The sequence below is a fragment of the Pseudorasbora parva genome, chromosome 15 (genome assembly GCF_024679245.1).
Source record: "Pseudorasbora parva isolate DD20220531a chromosome 15, ASM2467924v1, whole genome shotgun sequence".
Taxonomy (NCBI): domain Eukaryota; kingdom Metazoa; phylum Chordata; class Actinopteri; order Cypriniformes; family Gobionidae; genus Pseudorasbora; species Pseudorasbora parva.
This window is the reverse complement of record NC_090186.1, coordinates 17,674,805-17,696,869: the sequence shown is the minus strand read 5'-3', so window position 1 is coordinate 17,696,869 and position 22,065 is coordinate 17,674,805. Positions and strand designations below refer to the sequence as shown.

The window sequence follows — 22,065 nt, the reverse complement described above, 5'->3', positions numbered from 1 at the left end:
TCCTCTGTGGGCTCGACCCATTTAAAAATGCTCAGTCTGACCTTTAAGTCATTCAACAGATGTAGCCCCTGAATTGTGACACAGCATTGGATCAGCTTTAAAGGGAGTGAATGTCAGATTGTGGCCAAAACTGGTACTGCAATCGCTTTCAAAATGATTGTAGAGCGGTGTGTCCCCTCTCCCCCTCACCCCTGACTCAAGGTTGCCAGATAGGCTGCAGGATCCTGCAGGAACGTTTGTATCTGCAGCTGTGGTAACTAGAGCAGAGCTGGCAACCCGGGTGCTGGAACACTACTGACTTTGTGATTGGTAGATAGGTGGAGGGTGGCCAAAACACAACATATGACAACATCAACATCACTTGAGGGCTGCAACAACAACTTTTAAATGACAATATCCTGGCCGGACTACTGTTGTCAGTATTTGAAATTAAGGGTGTACTCACACTAGCCAGTTTGAACCATGCCCGAGTGCGTTTGACCACCAAAGCGCGGTTCGTTTGACTAGTGTGAGTGCTCCGAACCGTGCCCGGGTGCAGCTCGATTAGCCGGCCCTGGCCCGCTTGGAAGAGGTGGGCCAGAGAACGGTTCAGTTGGACTCGGGCGCGGTTCGCATGCAGTGTGAGTGCTAACCGTGCTGGAGGCCGTAATCAAAGCTGCAAAGTCCTTGCTGCACTTCAGCTGGTACCTTGCAAACCTCCTCATACGAGCAGCACGATTACTTGAAAATTTTCACGCCATTAAGGCGACACATTTGTTTAACAACAGGCTGTGAGAGGGCTGTGGACCACCGTGGACCAAACGACACAAAATTATCCACAAAGAAAACAGAGCGATGGACTCCATTGTGTTTAGAGAGCGCCGCTCTTCCTGTTTATCCCGAAACCGTCGCACCATAATGACGTAAGCATGCTCCAGCATGAATGCTGAAACCCGAAACCGTCGCACCATAATGACATAAGCGTGTTTCGGCACGAATTCTGAAACCCTTCTATGTGAGTGCAGGCCAGAGGGGGAGTGGGGAGTGGGGAGGGGGGAGTGTAAGTACACCCTAACATGAATGCTTCTAGTGACGTATCAGGGCCACTTTATGATTAATTGAAATGCATTTATTACATACAGTTCCTTTAACACATGCAGTTCTTGTTTTATTTCTATTATCTTATTGCATACACCCTTTACATCCTTTACAACCTACACCCACTGCCCCCTAGAGGCTATATGCAGGAACTGCCAAACAAAAACACTCCGCTTTGTCAAACAGACCTTTTCTAAAATGGATGTTAGAAAGACCTGGCAAAACAATAAGAATTGTGAAAGTGCATTGAAAGCATGCTATTTTAATTTTATTAAAAGGAAAATGTTGTTACAATTTGTTCTATTTGTTTATTTAAGTACAATAAAAAATACAAATAAATACTTTATTTAGTTAATTACTTTAAATACTTTATTTACTTTATTTAGTAGTAAAAAATCATTATCACTAATCAAATCTGAAGAATAATGCGACTAAGTTTAATATAGTATTAGTTATATCTGTAATAAATCAGGCTATATATTAATATAATCAGATATGGATCCTGCATAGAACCTTCAAACCTTGGAGCAGTGCCTTTCACAGACATCCATAGATAGCATGAAAAAAAAAACTGGGTTCACAAGGGAGGTAAAACGTAATCAATATGAAAAAGAGAAACAGCATATACAGATTTAATTTAAGTAATTTCAACTCTTCAGCATATAAAATTGAATCTCTACATTTGTTGTTATTAATACACTGAAGAGAATCGATAAATTAATAGAAATCAGCCATAAAGACCTTCAAACAAGGTTTAGAATTATTTATTTGGCTTTTATGTGAAATTTATCAAATTAAATAAAAGATGCATCATAAAAGTACAGATGCATTTTTTGATCCAAAATATATAAAAATATATTTGGATGTTAAATTACAATTTTTGTTCAAAACACAGATAAAAAAAAAAAAAAAAAAAAAAAATATATATATATATATATAATAATTGTTACATACATTTGTTGAATACATTTATTTTTGCACGTTTATACAATTAATGTCCACTCCATTTAAATTAAGTAGGCTACAGACTCTACAAACTTTAAGAGAGAGCATATTCTCATTAATATCAATAAACCATGTGGGAATTGCTTTTATCACAGAATAATATTCTCTTATGTCGTTATAACAATAACATTGTGAATATTGAGAGAGAGAGATTTATTGTACACTGAAGAAGATCCTTTCTTAAATTATTATGTGATCCTGCAAATGAACTGAATAAATAAATCGTTTATGTATTTGTTTTACAGACTGAATCAAAAAGAGATTAAGGTAGCAATTCTGCGGGTAACTGTTTATTATCTCTCTCAAAAAATCATTCGCAAGCTGAGATAATTAATTTGTTTGCTGAAGATGGTAATTTCTTGAATAGTTGGAGAATTCACGACTTTTATGGATGACTGAGCGTGTGTTGCTGGTGCATGGAAATATAGCTGATGACGTAACTCACAGTAAGGTAATTCCACATCCATGGAACGGTTGACGCTCTGACGCAATTGCCCTTTTCAGGAGACATTCGTCAAATAAGTATAATAGGCTACTAGGCCAGCAGCGAATGCCTGTTGCTTCACTGATTGAATTGAAAGAAAAGTGCATGGGCGGAACTGGAAATTCTACACCGGGACTAATAAAGCTCAACCATGGCAAATCCTTGATAGCTTTTGGCGTTTCTGTTTCATGTTTCCGTCACCATATGAGAGAAAATACAATTTAATTTAAAGATATTTGGAATGGATCAATCTGATCTCGCAATTGAACGAAACTGCATCTCTGGAGGCGAAATCTGGTGAGTAGCAAATTTATGTTAGGTCAATCAATTCGCATGTTTTTTTAACCATATTTGCAGGTACAAACGCAATATTTTCCATGTTATCTAATTTCATTTACAGCATCTTTCTTTTTCACTCTCCTCTTTTCAGACATATCGAAATGCAGGAACCGAAAAGCCCTTTCATCGCCACGGTCAATGCAGTCACATCCAGGCAAGAGCTGCGGTGGATAATCGAGCCAGTGATGCCCAGTGAGACACTGGACCACACCAGTGAACCAACAGCAACCGAGAAAGGAAGCTTCAAACGAAATTTACAGGTAACAATACTTAAAATATTAAATAGTAAGGTATTTTTTTTTAACTGTTTTTTGGGTTAGTGATTTTCTCTAGACTAGCCTATACATCAAACAAAAAATATAAACAAAACAAAATAGCAAAAATGTTAAAGTTTAGGTCAACAAATATTGCAATTAATATATTGTATACTATTATGGCAGCACATGCACTAATCTTACATATAAAATGACATATTATGCTTGTCCTGAAATCATAGTTCAGTCTTTCAATTTAAATTTGTCTTCATTAGATGGACCTTGCCTGAATTAGTTTACTATGTTCCATAAAGCTAGCAAAATATGATGTTATTGATGTATTCACATTCAAAGCACACAATTTAAGATATTTAAAAGTACTTGCCAATACAAAACATATAGGTGTGAATTTAGCTTGACTGGGACAATGTTTCCAAGTCAAAAAGTGTTCCAGTCAACCTGTATTCACCCCATTTGTGTTTTGCAACTTCAAAATCTTGTACAGAGAGATAGTGTTAGTGTGACAACTTTCTCATTCGACAATTGGTCCCTCTAGATGTATATCTGTAAAGATCAGTAAAGTAATGGGAATCAATAGATTATTCAAATGTTTTAAAATTTTTACGCAGTACTTGGGTCACTTTTTCATATCTTTTCACTCAGTGATGTGGGCTGTGGATTATTCATCATTGCTTTGGCACAAAATTCATTTAATCGCTACAAATTACATGAACACATTTCTTACTTTGGCCAGTTTGCATGTTTAAATACTTGTTTCAAAACTGTTAAACTTAAGTTCAATATCAAACATCATTTAAATCTGAATATGACAGTAATTTACTGATTTGTATAGTTATACCTGAAATATATTCTGAGTCTCAAAAAATTAAGTATTAGAATAACTGTTAGATGTAGCTGAACAGCTACAGGTGTTAGTCTTTCCGTTACATAATAACAAAAAAATCAAAATAATTTTGTACTGTAATGTAAACACTATAATCATGTTACATATACTGCAGGGACTTATAAAAAGCAGAGAGCGCTATTTGTTTTGTTTTGTAAATAAACTTTACAAAAGAAAACCTTGTATAATGCTAATTATACATTGTATAATTTGTGTTTGTTGCTTAGATCACTGTTTTATGAGTGACAAAGTTTGTTTTGTTGGTTGACAACCTTGCCAGTGTTATGGAATAATAACTTAATTTGAGACATTTTGATAGCTTGTTAAGCATGTTAAGGTGCATTTTGAAAGTGAAATGATTAACTGTGCCAAGTCGAAATTTGGTTAGGGGAACCGTGTGAAGAGTTTTGAAGTGAATTTATCAATACTAAGTGAACTAAATAATAAGAAATGTGTCCTAGTGATTGTTTAAAAAAAAGAAAAAGAAAAAAAAAGAAGAACTGTAATAGTTATATATAACAATATAGTTTTATGGTTTAACATGGTTATTTTTCTCCAATATTAGCTCAGTCCAGATGAAGAGGAAAAGAGAAGACGGAGAAGAGAGCGTAACAAGATGGCTGCTGCCAAATGCCGCAACCGTAGAAGAGAACTCATTGACCTTCTGCAAGAGGTGAATAATAGTGCTGTACTACCTTTTTTCATATAGTATTCAGGGTGGTGAATATTTATTTATTATTATGATAATACTTCTATCTTGTTTGTCCAGTTTTAACTTGCGACTTTTGTAATTGTGCAAAGAACCTGTTGTGAATAACAAATTAAGAATGAATCATCAAGTATTAAAGGGATAGTTCACCTAATAATACATTCTGTCATCAATTACTCACTTTCATGTCATTCCAAAGACTTGGCTTCATTCATTTATTGCCATTAAAAGAAAAAGCAAATTAATATTCACCCACATCTCTGACTCTTTAAAATATTATAATTTTCTGTTTGGGGAGAAACTCAACAGCAAAGTAGATAGTGGTGAATGAGTGTGCAACAGCATGACACCCGCCTCTCTCCAGCCCCAGAATTGTTTCACAACAATAACCCAAATAACCACATTATATTTCACAAAAGAAAATGGTCTTCATTTAAAAAAATCAAGAAAAATAAAAAAGAGTGCATCACATTCAGAAGTAGGTACTGCCAAAACAACGAACATAACCAATCAAACTCCTCATTAACCAAACTATCTAAACTAAAAGAAAAGGAAACAAAAGTACAGCAAAATAAACTCCCTAGCTAACATAAACAGAAGAAAAAGTTAAATTCCAAATAAAACGGTACCCTAGGGGTGTGCAATACTGACAAAAAATTATACCTCTATATTTTCTGGGATTTTCTCGATAATGATTTTTTGCTGAGTGTGTTATTGTAATGCTACCTTGGTGCTGGTGACCAGCTGACTCCTAAAGTTTTTGATATTCTTCATATTCTGTGTGGTGGTCAGTTCACAGCAGTGACAGAAATCATCTTTTCCAAAAAGTTTAAATGTATTTTTTCCTTTTATGAGCATTTTTACCTGGCATTTGAAGTGGCATTTACACTGACTGTTTAATGAGCTTGGAGGTGACAAATAACCTAATGCATAAATAACGTTTTGATGTTTTAAACACATAATGTTGAATATTGATGTTTGAAATTATTTAAAACATGAAGATTCTTTAAATGTGAAACTAAAACCGCTACTAGGCGGCAGCAAGCATAGACATAATATACGCAGACGCCCCATAGACTTATGCTGCCTATTGGAGCGGACGTATCAGCGCGGCACCATCTTGGATGGGTCCCCAATGCGCCGCCTCCCGCATTTATTTCTACTGAGGAAGATGTATTCTCAACTACAATGATCATAACTCGCCGAGTTTTTACTGGATTTTCACACGGTTTGGTTTGTTACAAACTGCAGAGGCTTAGTTATGATACAGGATGCTGTCACACATTGAAAAATTCTGCTTTCATATAGAAAGACTTTGTATTACGAGCTTTAACTAAGACATATGGTAGACTATGACATATTGATAAATGTATAAATGAATGAATTTTATATTTTTTTATATAGAAACCAGTTTGATTGTTCATTTGAATTTATTTCTCTCACACACTCACACAGGCATATTGATAAATGTATACATTTATGAATTTTATATTTTAATAAAGAAACAAGTTTGATTTTTCACTTAGATTTATTTCTCTCTCTCTCACACACACACACACACACACACACACACACACACACACACACACACACACTCACTCACCTTCTGTAACACATACAAGCTCCCATATATACTGCACCAGCTCAGAATTATTATTATAATAAACGTTATAATTCCAGGTCATTCCATCTTACATCTTACATTACCCTGTCAGGCTTGCAACTGGGACTGGGGAGCTAAAATCCTTTAAAAAGAACTGTTTTGCACAGCTTCTTGCGTATGCTTGCACTCTGTAACTCCAGGGTAGTTAATTTTGCGATGTGTTGCAGCCTTACTTTGTGAAATAGGTCTACAGACACCACAAATGACACAAGCATGAAATGATAATGATGTATAAATTGTAAAATAACCTAAATTATTGTTCAATCTTACTTGTGAAATGTAATCCCATGCGATCTGGTATCAATATTGCATTATTGCAACCGTAAGCTGCAATAAATACAGGCATAATTGCTCTCTCTCCATTGACTCTGAATGCTAGCGTTGAGTGGAAAGACCCAACCAATATAGCGGTGACGCTGGATCACGCTCCAGCACATCATGGGGCGTCTACGTATATGATGTATATGGCAGCAAGTCACTGAGTGAGTCATTTATATTCAACTGATTGATTCAAACTACTGATTCATTCGGGAACGATGACTATGGGCACGTCTCAATCAGCTTCCTAGCTCACTAGTCAGGTCACTGTTCGGGACATAAGCCAATGGGCTGACTCCCTCCTAAGTGCCCTGACTACTGAACTAGGGAGATGATTGAGCCACACCCTATATTAATCTGTCTTATCACTGAATCGTTGATTCAAATGATTTGACAAGGTGTGTTGCTAAGAGACGCGATTACAGTGCTGTGACTTGTTTTGAACTATTCCCGTTGGCGAAATGGGCAATAGGGGTTCTAAAATGTAAGTCGCTTATTAAATTCTTGTTTAGTAAACTTGTATAAAATCAATAGCACATGTTATAATGCTGATATCTGGATTCCATCCATCCATCCATCCATCCATCCATCCATCCATCCATCCATTATCTTCCGCTTATCCGGCGCCGGGTCGCGGGGGCAACAGTCTAAGCAGAGACGGCCAGACTTCCTTCTCCCCAGCCACTTCCTCCAGCTCCTCCGGGGGAACCCTGAGGCGTCCCCAAACCGGACACTCTCCAGCCCTCGTCTGCGTCTAGAAATTCTGACCATAAAAATTATAAACAGAACCGGTGACAAAGGGCAGCCCTGCGGAGACCAACATGCACCGGGAACAAATTTGACTTACTGCCGGCAATGCTCCAAGCTCCTGCTCTGGTTGTAAAGGGACTGAACAGCCCTAAGCAGGGGGCCCCGGACCCCATACTCCCAGAGCACCCTCTACAGGGTGCCACGAGAAAAATAGTCGAATGCCTTCTCCAAATCCACAAAGCACATGTGGACTGGTTGGGCAAACTCCCATGAACCCTCCAGCACCCTGTGAAGGATAGAGCTGGTCCAGTGTTCCATGACCGGGACGAAAACCACACTGCTCCTCCTGAATCCGAGGTTCCACTATCGGCCGAATTCTCCTCTTCAGTACCCTGGCATAGACTTTCCCAGGGAGGCTGAGAAGTGTGATCCCCCTGTAGTTGGAACACACTCTCTGGTTCCCCTTCTTGAAAAGAGGGACCACCACCCCGGTCTCCCAGTCCAACTGGACAGTCCGGTACTGTCCCCAACTGCCACGCGATGCTGCAGAGGCGTGTCAGCCAAAACAGCCCCACAACATCCAGAGACTTAAGGTACTCAGGGCGAATCTCATCCACCCCCGGCGCCTTGCCACCGAGGACCTTATTAACTACCTTGATGACTTCAGCCCGGGTGATGGACAAGCTGTGCGTGGAGGTGAGCCCGACTATTTCTAGTTGGTATCTTTCGACCTCCCACACAAGCTCAGGCTCCTTCCCTGCCAACGAGGTGACATTCCACGTCCCTAGACCGAGTGTCCGTGTCCAGAGATCGGGTCGTCGGGGGCCTTGCCTTCGACTGTCACCCAATCCACTATGCACCAGCCCCTTATGATCCCTCCTGCAGGTGGTCGCTCTTTCGAGCTGAGCCCGGCCGGGCCCCATGGGGGAAGGCCCGGCCACCAGGCTCTCGCATACGAGCCCCAACCCCAGGCCTGGCTCCAGGGTGGGGCCTAGGCTGCACCATGCCGGGCGACGTCTCTGTCCTTGATTTCAAGTTTGTCATAGTGGGCTTGTGAACTGCTCTTAGTCTGACCCGTCACCAAGGACCTGTTTGCCTTGGGAGGGCCTACCAGGGGCATATAGCCCCGCACACAACATAGCTCCTAGGATCATTCATGTACTCAAACCCCTCTACTACGATAAGGTGACAGTTCAAGGCCGGGTAATATCTGGATTCTTCCTGTGATATTTATTAAAAATACATGCAGTGAAAGCGTGCACCCTGACTACTCTAATCTTCAAGACTACATCACGTAGTGTACGCGCACACGTGTGAGGGATATACTCGATGTCAGATCGCACATTGTTAAAATGACAATTATGATATTATCGCAGACGATATATCGCACACCCCTACCCACCTCTCTACTAACCAGCAATTACTTCTCATACTGAGAGAGACAGAAGGTGCATTCCCATTGACAGGATCCCTACACAGTGTTCACTGCTCCCTACGCCCTGGGCACGGCAAATCTGTCGCAAACTTCGCTGAAAATAATCGCTCATTTGGAATGCCCTGCAACACCAAGGAAGGCAGCGACAGGGTCACGCCTATTTTGATATAACACAAATGTTTTAATTCACATTACATTAAAATGCAAAATGCATAATACAAAACACACATTATGCATCTAACAAATATAATCAAAACTTCTGTTTATTTTGTACAGATTTGAAGCTGTACTGTAACTGTCATGCAATATGAAAATAAATTGAATTGGTTTACTATGTGCATAATGTGTTCTTAATCCATGGTTGAATCGTAGCGGTCTCCGGAGTATATATATGAGAATATGCTAGTAGAAGTGTGCGATAGTGAGAAAAAAAAAGGTTTCTCATTAACGATAATTAGACAATATTTGTGTGTTACTGTGCTGGTACCTTGGCAGGTTTAGCACTTCCGTGGTCATTGACTACCAAAGTTTATGATATTCTTCATATTCAGAATATTTAATACTTATTTAAACCTATACATGCATCATCTTTTGTGTCAATTTCATACATTTAAAAAAAAGGAATTATAAGACACAATAAGGCTGTTACCAATAAAATTAAGTAATTATCAACAAAATGTATCTTTGCAGTGCAGTGGAAACACAGAAGCTGCATCTGAAGTGAAATTTACATCATGTTTAATACAGCTCAGAGGTGACAAATTAATAACCTGCAGTATAAATAATGTTTTGATGTTTAAAACATAAACCGTAGATGTTGATAATTATATTGATATTGACGTACCTAGTTACAGTGATCTCTCGCGTCACATTAAAGAGCGTCAAAACTGCATTTATCATCTGAATTGCATGATAACATGGACTGTATACTTAATATATTCACATGGGAACTTGGATTAAAGTGTTTTCCGCGTTTAAAACAAGCTGACTCTAAAGATTAACACGTGCAACGAACCAAAAGCCCTGTTACACCCCTATATACACATGTATAAACAAGGGAACTAAATGAGAAACGGGTAAACATAATCAGTAACTAAGGAAACTAACTAGGGGACAATGAAGGGGCAGTTTACACAACATGGTTTTCAACTAAAATCTGTGGAGGCCTGTTACATGAAGCTAGCTGAACAAACTCTGAGTTTCAGAGTAGGTTTAGAGTTGACAAATTTAGATCAAGTTCAACCGTTTCTCAAAGCTTGGTCTTAACGTTCTATGTCAACTCAGGTTTAATCCAGAGTTTGCGATTAACTCTGAAGCGTGTGCACCTGAAAGGGTGACACGTGTGGCAAACAGCCAATAATAGTATTCGTTTGATCATACCTGTCAAGTATCCCGTTTTGGCCGGGAAAGTCCCGTATTTTACCATCCTTTCCCGCCGTCCTCCCGTATTAGTATATCCCTGTAAATATCCTATATTTTAACTAAATATATAAAACTATATAAAAACTAAAACATTTCCAATCTGAGCTCTGTTACTAGCCTTGCGATAACTGCCATCTGCAGTAGCCTACAGTCTATGGCCCACAGTACTGTAGGTGGCCGTTGTCGCGAGGTTAGTGTGTGAGGACAGATGATCTGTCACGGTAAATACCGTGATCAATGGGACAGCGAATTAAATTTTTCTGAAGAGGAGCAGGGTGGGGGACAGTCACGCATTTTGTAAGTTTTGTAACTGCGACTTCAGTATCTCATATCCGCATCATATGCGACAGCGAAAGATCTTTTAAAGTGACATTAACCACTTATAATGACAATGTAAAGAACAGAAGTAATTGCTTACTAAATATGCTCTGCTCTTGACTAAACTTCAGTACCTTATATATTATATATATTAATCTCTATATAGTTCATAACTTATGCAGTGTAAACTGATAACAATTTATGTATATTTCCTACTTGTTAAGTTGTTATACAAGTAGGAAGAGCACAGGTACAAATTAAAAGTATTATTATTATGGGTCTATGTGAGGATTTATGACCCCCCCACCCTGCACCCCCAACCCCGCCCATCTCTAACCCAGAATAAAACCTGTTTTGGGTGCTTGTGATCCATATACAGCACCTGAGGGCATTTCCAAAAAGCAGGTTATGTGACATACCGTAATTCCTCAAATAAAGACCGGGGCCTTTATTTACCTGAACTGCTGAAGGGAACCGGCTTTTATTTGAAGCAGTCTTTTATTAGGGACAGGCCTGTATTTCTAATTCCATCTGTTTGAAAAATAATTGCTTTAAATAAACAGTTTTAAATTTAAGGGTTTTAAATTTTTAAATTTATCGTTCCAGTGGACAAATATAGATTTTTTTAAAGAAACATTTGCAAAAATATCACCATACAACAACAGCCAGAAAGGCGACAAAGCAATTTGGGTCAGAATTACGGTAGCATAATCGGTAACCACAATTGAGTCAGTTTGAAAAATGTAAAATGTTTATTCCTAATTTCTATAGCCTATCGGTTGCGGTTGCATGTGAGGTTATTTTAGCCTCGAACTCAACGGATGACTCGGTGCTTTATTGTTGCACATGAGGGAAAAAGCTTCCACTCAAGAATAGTTATAGACTTTTAAGCACTTTTTATTTTAATACATTTGTTAATAAATATAATTTTCTACTTTAAAAAAACTATATAATTTTATTATTTTTCTAACCCAACTAATGACTCTGTGCTTTTTTGCACGTGAGGGAAAAACGCTTCCTTCCACTTAAGAATTAGATGTGCACTTTTAAACACTTTTTTTTACTATATCATTTGTATTCTGGCCTCATACTCAAAATTGCACAAACATAGTAAGCATCAATAATAGGTGTATATTGAATTTGGTCTCACTATATTAGTACTTAGTGTAAGCCTGTCCGGATTTAATTTAAATGTATTTTTATCTGACTCCATTTTATTATGACCTTGAATTTAGGTTAGAATGCTGACTGGTTATTTGGTCATTTATATTTAATAGTTAATCACACATTACCCGTTCATAATCTACTAGAGATACAAACCCGACTCTAAAAAAGTTGGGACACTGTACAAATTGAGAATAAAAAGAATGCAATCATTTACAAATCTCATAAACTAATATTTTATTCACAATAGAATATAGATAACATATAAAATGTTAAAAGTGAGACATTTTGAAATATGCCAAATATTGGCTCATTTTGGATTTTATGAGAGCTACGCATTCCAAAAAGGTTGGGACAGGTAGCAATAAGAGGCCGGAAAAGTTAAATGTACATATAAGGAACGGCTGGAGGACCAATTTGCAACTTATTAGGTCAATTTCCAACATGATTGGGTTTAAAAAGAGCCTCTCAGAGTGGCAGTGTCTCTCAGAAGTCAAGATGGGCAGTGTCACGGCTGTAATGAGAGACAGAGAGGATCCAATAGCGAATCAAAAACAAGTTTATTGTTCCACAGGACGGCAAGCGTCAACAATAAACCAAGCTCAGATAACAGGTAAAGTGATAAAGAGACAGGCTCCAGGGTACAGGCAGGCGAGCTGCGGCGAAGGTCAGGTGCAGGCGGTCAGGCAGGCGATATGGCAGAGCAGGGACGCAGCGGACAACCAGAGGCCGAATCCTGGACCAGGAACAGAGATAATCCCCCAGGGGAACAGAAGCCGAAGCCAGCCACGCCAGAAACGCCTGTAACAATCTGACAATGGGTGCCAGTGAGAGAGCGGTATATATAGTGAGACTGATGAGTGCAGCAGGTGAAAGTGATGAGTCCCATAATCAGTGGCCACGCCTCCCACACAACCTCACAAGACACAAAGAAGGAGACAATGAATTCATGAACCGTGACAGTACCCCTCCCCCTAGGAGCGCCTCCTGGAGCTCCCAGGAGGACCTACCTGTCAATTGTAATCATCGATAAGGGAGTGATCCAGTATGTCCCTAGCAGGAACCCAACTTCTCTCCTCCGGACCGTAACCTTCCCAGTCCACCAAGTACTGGAATCCGCGTCCCCTCCGTCTAGCGTCCAGAATACGATTGACCGTATAAGTTGGTTCCCCATCTACGAGTCGCGGCGGGGGGGGAACCGGGGTAGGCGGATTAATAGGAGCATGAAAAACAGGTTTTAATTTGGAAACATGAAACACCCACCCGGAGCAGAGTCTCACGGGCTCTACTCCAAGTGTCTCGACACCTCTGGACGAAGGCGTGCGCGGAGGGGACCGCGACCTCGGATTCCAGACTGGGAAAGATAGGTGGCTGGTACCCTAAACTACATTCAAAAGGCGAAAGGCCCGTACCTGACACTGGTAATGAATTATGTGCGTACTCAATCCATGAGATGAGTTGACTCCAGGAGGAAGGATTTCTGGAGGCCAAACATCGTAACCCTCTCTCAAGGTCCTGGTTGGCCCGCTCAGTCTGGCCATTGCTCTGAGGATGAAACCCCGAAGACAAACTAACCGTCGCCCCTAATAATTTACAAAATTCTCGCCAAAATTTGGACACGAACTGGGGTCCCCTGTCGGAAACCACGTCCATCGGAAGGCCATGTAAACGAAAGACGTGATCGACGACAGCTACCGCTGTCTCCTTGGCTGAGGGTAATTTGGGCAAGGGAACAAAATGTACCATCTTCGAGAATCGGTCCACGACGGTTAAAACAACCGTCTTGCCCTGGGAGGGCGGGAGGGCGGTGATAAAATCTAGAGCGATATGGGACCAGGGTCTCGAAGGGACAGACAGCGGTTGAAGGAGCCAATCGGGAGGGCGGTTAGATGTCTTCCCCATGGCACAGACTGAACAGGCCAAAACAAAATCTCGGATGTCAAGAGCCATACCGGGCCACCAGAATCGTTGCTTAACCAAAAATTTGGTTCTATTAACTCCTGGATGACAAGCGACATTGGAGCAGTGTCCCCATCGAACAACGTCGGACCGAACTCCCTCCGGAACGAATAATCGGTTCGGTGGTCCACCGTGCGGAGGCGTTACCCCTTCTAAGGCCGTCCTGACCTTCGATTCGACCTCCCATACGAGTGTGGAGACTCTAAGTCTCTCAGGTAAAATGCACTCGGGAGTAGACGGGCGTTCGGAGCGGTCAAAAACGCGCGACAAAGCATCGGGTTTGATGTTTTTGGAACCCGGGCGGTACGAAAGAGAAAAGTCAAAACGTCCGAAAAAAAGGGACCACCGAGCCTGCCTGGAGTTGAGTCTCTTAGCAGATCTGATGTATTCCAGATTCTTATGGTCGGTCCAAACGATAAAAGGAACCCCCGAACCCTCTAGCCAATGACGCCACTCCTCCAATGCCAGTTTGACTGCCAACAGCTCTCTATTACCAATGTCATAATTGCGTTCAGCTGGCGACAAGCGATGAGAAAAAAACGCGCAAGGGTGCATCTTATCATCCGAGGAAGAGCGCTGGGATAGAACCGCTCCTACCCCCACCTCTGACGCGTCAACCTCCACCACAAACTGGCGTGATGGATCAGAGGTCACTAAAATGGGAGCCGAAACAAAGCGGCTCTTCAGGTTGGTAAATGCAGTCTCGGCTGCAACCGACCACCTGAACGCCGTTCGGGTGGAGGTCAAGGCAGTCAGAGGCGCGGCTAGCTGGCTGAAGTTGCGAATAAAACGCCGATAAAAATTGGCGAACCCCAGAAACCTCTGTAGGGCCTTACGGGAATCTGGACTTGGCCAATCTATCACAGCCCTAACCTTATCGGGATCCATGCGCATTCCCTCGGACGAGATGATGTAACCTAAAAATGGTACCGACTGTGCATGAAACGCGCATTTCTCCGCCTTGACAAAAAGCCCATTCTCTAGCAACCTCTGTAACACTAGTCTGACGTGCTGGACATGTTCCTGGAGAGAAGAAGAAAAAATCAGTATGTCATCCAGGTAAACATAAAGAAACTGATCTACCATGTCTCCCAGCACGTCATTGACCAGTGTCTGGAAGACTGCGGGAGAGTTGGACAGCCCGAAGGGCATGACCAAATATTCAAAGTGCCCCCTGGGGGTGTTAAATGCAGTCTTCCATTCATCCCCCTTCCTGATGCGCACCAAATGATAGGCATTGCGTAAATCCAATTTCGTGAATATGGATGCTCCCTGTAACCTCTCGAAAGCTGAAGACATCAACGGCAAAGGATAGGTATTCTTTACCGTGATGTTATTCAGCCCCCGGTAGTCAATGCAAGGTCGCAGAGAACCATCCTTTTTACCCACGAAAAAGAACCCCGCCCCCGCTGGAGAAGAGGAAGGACGGATGAACTTGGAAGCTAGAGAATCAGAAATGTATTTCTCCATGGCCTCCCTTTCAGGAGTAGAAAGTGAATATAACTTGCCCTTAGGCGGAGACTTGCCTGGAAGTAGATCTATAGCACAGTCATAGGGACGATGAGGAGGAAGAGAAGCAGCCCGGGACTTACTGAACACCTCCTTCAGGTCGAGGTACTCCTTGGGCACGTTAGATAAATCCACCGTCTCCTCCTGCAACACAGAACTAGACGTACACGAACGAGCAGACACAAGACAAGAGGCATAACACTGATTACTCCAGGATGTGATAGTATTATGTCCCCAGTCAACCCTGGGATTGTGTTTCTGTAACCAGGGATGACCGAGGACAACAGGTGCGTGAGGAGTGTCAGTGAGGAGGAATGTGATAGTTTCAGTGTGGTTCCCAGAAATGGTGAGTGTAATGTTTTCAGTGATGTGGGTGATGGTGGGTAAAGTCTGGCCATTGAGGGCGTGAACAGAGATGGTACTGGAAAGGGGGGTGACGGGAATCCTGAGTCGATGTGCCAGAGTCTGATCGATAAAATTACCCTCTGCTCCCGAATCCACGAGGGCTTGGCAGATGTGAAAACTGGCTGCCCACTGCAATCTTCCCGGAAGGAGAGTCGCGGACGAGGCTTTCTCTAACGCAGCTCCACCCGACAGTAACCTCCTTTCTACTGCCGGGCTCGATCTTTTACTGGACACTGGTTGAGGAAATGCCCCGCCGCACCACAGTAGAGACAGAGACCCCCCGCTCTGCGACGCTCTCTCTCTTCCCGGGAAAGCCGAGCTCTACCCACCTGCATGGGCTCGGGATCGTTGGTGGGGCTGACCGTGTAGGTGCCACTGGGCTCACGAAACTCAGATGTCCTCCGCATATGAGAGCGGGATTCCAGGCGTGAGTCAACTCGAAGTGCTAACGTCATCAGTCCATCGAGATCCGTAGGTAAATCCAAGGTGTACACCTCTCGCTGTACACGGTCAGCCAGCCCATGCAGGAAACGGTCCCACTGCGCTTCCTTGTTCCAACCGCACTCAGCGGCCAGGGTACGAAAGTCGATGATGTAATCAGAAACGGGTCTGCTGCCTTGTTGCAGATCGGAAAGCTTGCGGGCCGCCTCGCGTCCCACGGCGGCTCGGTCAAAGACCCGTTTCATCTCCTCCGTGAGTGCGAGGAACGAGGAACAACACGGATGGCGATTCTCCCAAACCGCCGTTCCCCAGCGTGCCGCACGGCCCGTGAGCAGGTTGATTACCAACGCCACCTTGGAAGTCTCTGAAGCGAACGTGGTGGATTGCAGAGAAAAGAACAATGAACATCTTGTTAGAAATGATCTACAAAGATCGGGCTCACCAGCGTAGCGTTCGGGCGTCGGAATCCGGGGCTCGTGCGGGTTGATGTTAGCTGGTGGCTGGGGAAACGGCGGCGGTGGTGGGGGCGCAGTGGGAATCCGTAGCTGTTGAAGTTGGTTGGAGAGCTCGGACACCTGCTCCGCCATCGCCTGTAATGCCTGGGTGGTAGCAGTCGCCTGTTGCTCCTGGCGATCCATCCGCAGACTGTTCGCGTTGAGATACTCTTGTAATTCGTTCATCTTCGCTGGATCCATAATGGTCAGATTGTTCTGTCACGGCTGTAATGAGAGACAGAGAGGATCCAATAGCGAATCAAAAACAAGTTTATTGTTCCACAGGACGGCAAGCGTCAACAATAAACCAAGCTCAGATAACAGGTAAAGTGATAAAGAGACAGGCTCCAGGGTACAGGCAGGCGAGCTGCGGCGAAGGTCAGGTGCAGGCGGTCAGGCAGGCGATATGGCAGAGCAGGGACGCAGCGGACAACCAGAGGCCGAATCCTGGACCAGGAACAGAGATAATCCCCCAGGGGAACAGAAGCCGAAGCCAGCCACGCCAGAAACGCCTGTAACAATCTGACAATGGGTGCCAGTGAGAGAGCGGTATATATAGTGAGACTGATGAGTGCAGCAGGTGAAAGTGATGAGTCCCATAATCAGTGGCCACGCCTCCCACACAACCTCACAAGACACAAAGAAGGAGACAATGAATTCATGAACCGTGACAGGCAGAGGATCACCAATGCTGTGGTGAAAAATAGTGGAGCATTATCAGAAAGGAGTTTCTCAGAGAAAAATTGCAGTTTGAAGAGAGTTTGAAGTTATCATCATCTACGTTGCATAATATCATCTAAAGATTCTGAAAATCTGGAAAAATCTCTGTGCATAAGTGTCAAGGCTGGAAAATTATATTGCATGCCGTGATATTCGGGCCCTTAGACAGCACTGCATCACATACAGGAATGCTACTGTAATTGAAATCACAACATGGGCTCAGGAATACTTCTAGAAAACATTGTTGGTGAACACAATCCACCGTGCCATTCACCGTTGCTGACTATAGGTAAAAAAAGAAGCTATATCTAAACATGATCCAGAAGCACAGGTGTTTTCTCTGGGGAAAGGCTCATTTAAAATGGACCGTGGCAAAGTGGGAAAGTGTTCTGTGGTCAAAATTTGAAGTTGTTTTTGGAAAATGGGATGCCATGTCATCCGGACTGAAGAGGACAAGGACAACCCAAGATGTTATCAGGGCTCAGTTCAGAAGCCTGCATCTCTGATGGTATGGGGTTGCATGAGTGCGTGTGGCATGGGCAGCTTACACATCTGGAAAGGCACCATCAATGCTGAAAGGGATACTTAACCGCTTTTTCATATTAAACTATGTTATTCCATTAACTAAGACCAGTTGAACCACGTTTTATTTTGTGTCACCATACTTGATCGTTCAACTATACTGTATTTACTACCCAACCGTATTTAAATTAAATATTTGAAGTGTTATTTAAAAAAAAAGTGTTATTTCAAAACCGTTTTAGAAAAAGGACACGGGCCGAGTGGAATAACAAACTTGTAGCCAATCAGCAGGTAAGGGGCGTGTCTGCTATTGATGGTGAGAAGAGCGATCACTCTCGCTCTGTGCACGTCATTATTCAAAACACATGAGTCACACAAGACGGACATTAGGAGAACTAGCCTAATATATGCTACTTGACTATGCTCGTGTGTCATGTTTGCTTGTTAGTCCATTAGCGATCGTATTGTGTCTCACTTCAGCGATGATAAAGCCCCGTTCATTTCCACACCGTATGAAGCATCTAAATCTCCTCACTGTGTGCTTCAAGCATCAGCTCACACAATGTCTCCGACAAGTAAGATACTATACTCCTAATATATGTTTGTTTACTCTTTTCGTGATCTGTGTAACACTTATCCAGTCATAATTGTAATATGACGTTAGCTGGACTGTCGTGCTTGTGTTCTATAGAGTTGTTCATGAGAACAGTGTGATCGCTATCTCTAATCTTGTCATAATTGTAATATGTCGTTAGTTGGACTATCGGCTCGTGCTATAGAGTTGTTCATGAGAACAGTTTGTGATTTTGTGATCGCTATGACTTAGTTTGACTGTCTAGCTCATGTAAAATCTAGTTGTTCACAAGAACGGTTTGTGTTTTTTTGATAGATGGGGTGACTTTTTCATTGAATATTCGACCTGGATTAGATACACAGAGATTCTGCATTAGCCGTTGATGCCTCTGGGTTTACAAATGTGTGAGGGTGGGGCTATCAAAATAGGGGCGAGACCCTTTTGGGGGGTAGGGGCGTGTTTGTTTTGGTGATTTGAAATACCAACAACGGTTAGTGCACGCAAGTGCACGTGCTGAGGCGAGAGAGGTATATATCAACTCATCTTAGTTAAGGAAATAAGTTCAATGTGAAAAAGAGGTGAAGTATCCCTTTAAAGGTATATCCAAGTTCTAGATTAACATATGCTCCCAACCAGACGTCACCTCTTTAAGGGAAGGCCTTGCATTTTCCAACATGACAATGCCAGACCACATACTGCAGCAATTACAACATCATGGCTGCACTGCATAGAAGATGGATCTGAGTACTGAAATGGCCAGCCTGCAGTCCAGATCTTTCACCCATAGAAAACATATGGCACATCATAAAGAGGAAGATGGGACAAAGAAGACAGTTGAGCAACTAGAAGCCTGTATTAGACAAGAATGGGACAACATTCCTATTCATAAACTTGAGCAACTTGTCTCCTCAGTCCCCAGAAATTTGCAGACTGAAATAAAAAGAAGAGGGGATGCCACACAGTGGTAAACATGCCTTGTCCCAACTTAACTTGTGTTGATGCCATGACATTTAAAATCAACTTTTTTTCCCCTTAAAATTATACATTTTCTCATTTTAAACATTGTATATGTCATCTATGTTGTATTCAGAATAAAATATTGAAATTTGAAACTTCCACATCATTGCATTCTGTTTTTAATCACAATTTGTACAGTGCCCCAACTTTTTTGGAATCGGTTTTGTAACTGCATAACTGCGATAATCACATAATCATTTAAATGATAATCCATACATCAAATACTCTGAAGTACAAAATAAAATATGGATACCTGACTTCTGAAAACTACACAAAGCTGAGTGTCTGGAGACACTGAATGTTATGGGCTGACCCTAAATACCCAGACCAAGACAGAAACGTCTTTCAAATGTAAACATGACTTCACAATGGGTGAAGTCTGCATTAATCTGCATTAATCAAGTTCTATAGATGACATATTTGATGACAGGAGGTAGAAAACATTTGTCCGAAGACACGCCCATCACACATTAAGCTAAATATCTCAACCTTAATCTTAAAACCTTTATTATATTCTTGTTTACTTCTGTGGGGATGAGATCTTTGTACCAGTCACACTTAGACATTTCATACGATATCAAACACATATAATACTGTATTGTGAGGATTGACATTGAATCAAATAGATTTTGGGTGTATTTTCAGTGATCCCAGCATGAGGAAGGAGGAAATTGGGGAAGAGGGCCTCAATAGAGAAAGATGTAGATTTGGATGACTGAGGTGAGACTTGCATCTCAAATGGTGCATGGGAGACAGTTCATATGTTAATTTCCTTTGTTTTCTCAGAGAGTCCTCATTCCTCAAATAGACATTCCGGCATTTGCTAGTTTTTTTCCAGTCTTAGATTAGTACAAATTTGGTAAAATGACTTTTGCGTAGCCTTGTTTTGCCCTTCAGGTGGACGTTCCTAAGGGTCTGACGTAACGTGAAAACTATGACTTGGGAAATTGAAACAATAATTCCATTGGACAATCCAGCAGTGTGTTTCAGTGAAATCTGGTACTGTTACATAATTACCAGCAGCACATGCTAATGAGAACCAGCTGTGAATTTGTTTTCAGGAGACCGAGCGCCTGCACATGGAGCAGGTCATGCTGCAGAGGCAGGTGAGCTGCCTGCAACAGGAGAAGGAACAGCTGAAAATTCTGCTGGCATCCCATGCATCCATCTGCACACTGGCACAGAACAAGCCTCATTCCTTGGACACCTTTCTGTCACGAGAGCTTCTACCATCCAGTATTTCCAACACAATAAAACAGGAACCTCTGGATGATGTTAGTGGGTCTGAGAGTTTGGCGCTCCAACATGCAGTGGCACTGACCGAGAAATGCCATGACTTGCGTTAAACTTAGTGAAGAATTCAATATCTCTGTAAATACCTCATTACACTACGCAATAGACATTCTGCATTCAACATCCAACTTTTTCATGTGCTAAGAAAACCATTCCAGATGGGAGTGAAATCACTTCTGGTGCTTTGTCATAATTTTTCTCTGTTAAGTGATACAATAACTACGTCTATTGTGACATTTTGTCTTTGGAATAGTGATATTTTGTAACAATGGCTGTTAATGTTTGGTATTTTTAAATGTGCTAAGTCTGACCCCAAATGCACTGACCTTATACATTTATCTGATTTCTGAAATACATAACAAGGGCTTGACATGAAAATATCCCAAATACTGAGTGAGGTACCAAGTTAATGTTATCTAGCTGGCTTTAACGTTAATGATTTGTAATAATCAGAAAGCACAAGTTAGAATGGTTTAAAAATTATAAAATCAAATCAATGATGTCTAACATCACTGGTTTGAAAATGATTAAAAATTAAACCAAATCAATGATGAACATCATTGTGTCATTTTCTATCCAAATTGTGTTTATGAATTTATAAACTTTAAAAAAAAAAACATTGTTCAATAAAAAACACGTTTAAATTTGTGAACTCTAATAATTATATTAAATATGTCACATAATTATTTCATTTTATGTGTGCTATAATTACTATAAATAGTTTATCAGTAAATATTGGTTTCGAACAGAAAAGCACAATAACTGTTGGTTATACTGTTATAATTTTCAGATGAAAAAATTACAATTTACAACTATTACGACCCACTGACTTTTATTGTAGAAGGCAAAAAACAAAACAAAAAACACATATTTTTCAAAATACCTTCTTTTGTGATTCACATTAGAAAGAAAAGCATATACAGGTCCTTCTCAAAAAATTAGCATATTGTGATAAAGATCATTATTTTCCATAATGTAATGATAAAAATTAAACTTTCATATATTTTAGATTCATTGCACACCAACTGACATATTTCAGGTCTTTTATTGTTTTAATACTGATGATTTTTGCATACAGCTCATGAAAACCCAAAATTCCCATCTTAAAAAAATTAGTATATCATGAAAAGGTTCTCTGAACAAGCTATTAACCTAATCATCTGAATCAACTAATTAACTCTAAACATCTGCAAAAGATTCCTGAGGCTTTTAAAAACTCCCAGCCTGGTTCATTACTCAAAACCGCAATCATGGGTAAGACTGCCGACCTGACTGCTGTCCAGAAGGCC

The 22,065-nt window shown here is 41.3% G+C and overlaps 1 protein-coding gene across 1 annotated transcript; it reads left to right on the top strand.

The window, feature by feature from the left end:
* Positions 1 to 2,481: 2,481 nt before the first annotated feature.
* Positions 2,482 to 21,218, top strand: fosl2l (fos-like antigen 2 like). The gene is made up of 4 exons (XM_067418545.1): positions 2,482 to 2,863; positions 2,997 to 3,165; positions 4,629 to 4,736; positions 20,545 to 21,218. Exons 2-4 carry the CDS (start codon positions 3,007 to 3,009, stop codon positions 20,827 to 20,829), a joined length of 552 nt encoding a protein of 183 aa, XP_067274646.1. The 5' UTR covers positions 2,482 to 2,863; positions 2,997 to 3,006; the 3' UTR covers positions 20,830 to 21,218.
* Positions 21,219 to 22,065: the final 847 nt, after the last annotated feature.

Excerpts from the sequence above, each read along its gene's own strand:
- fosl2l (XM_067418545.1), top strand. The coding sequence starts at position 3,007 with ATGCAGGAACCGAAAAGCCCTTTCATCGCCACGGTCAATGCAGTCACA. Across the intron at positions 3,166-4,628 it reads GCTTCAAACGAAATTTACAG|CTCAGTCCAGATGAAGAGGA; the intron begins GTAACAATACTT and ends CTCCAATATTAG. Across the intron at positions 4,737-20,544 it reads TCATTGACCTTCTGCAAGAG|GAGACCGAGCGCCTGCACAT; the intron begins GTGAATAATAGT and ends ATTTGTTTTCAG.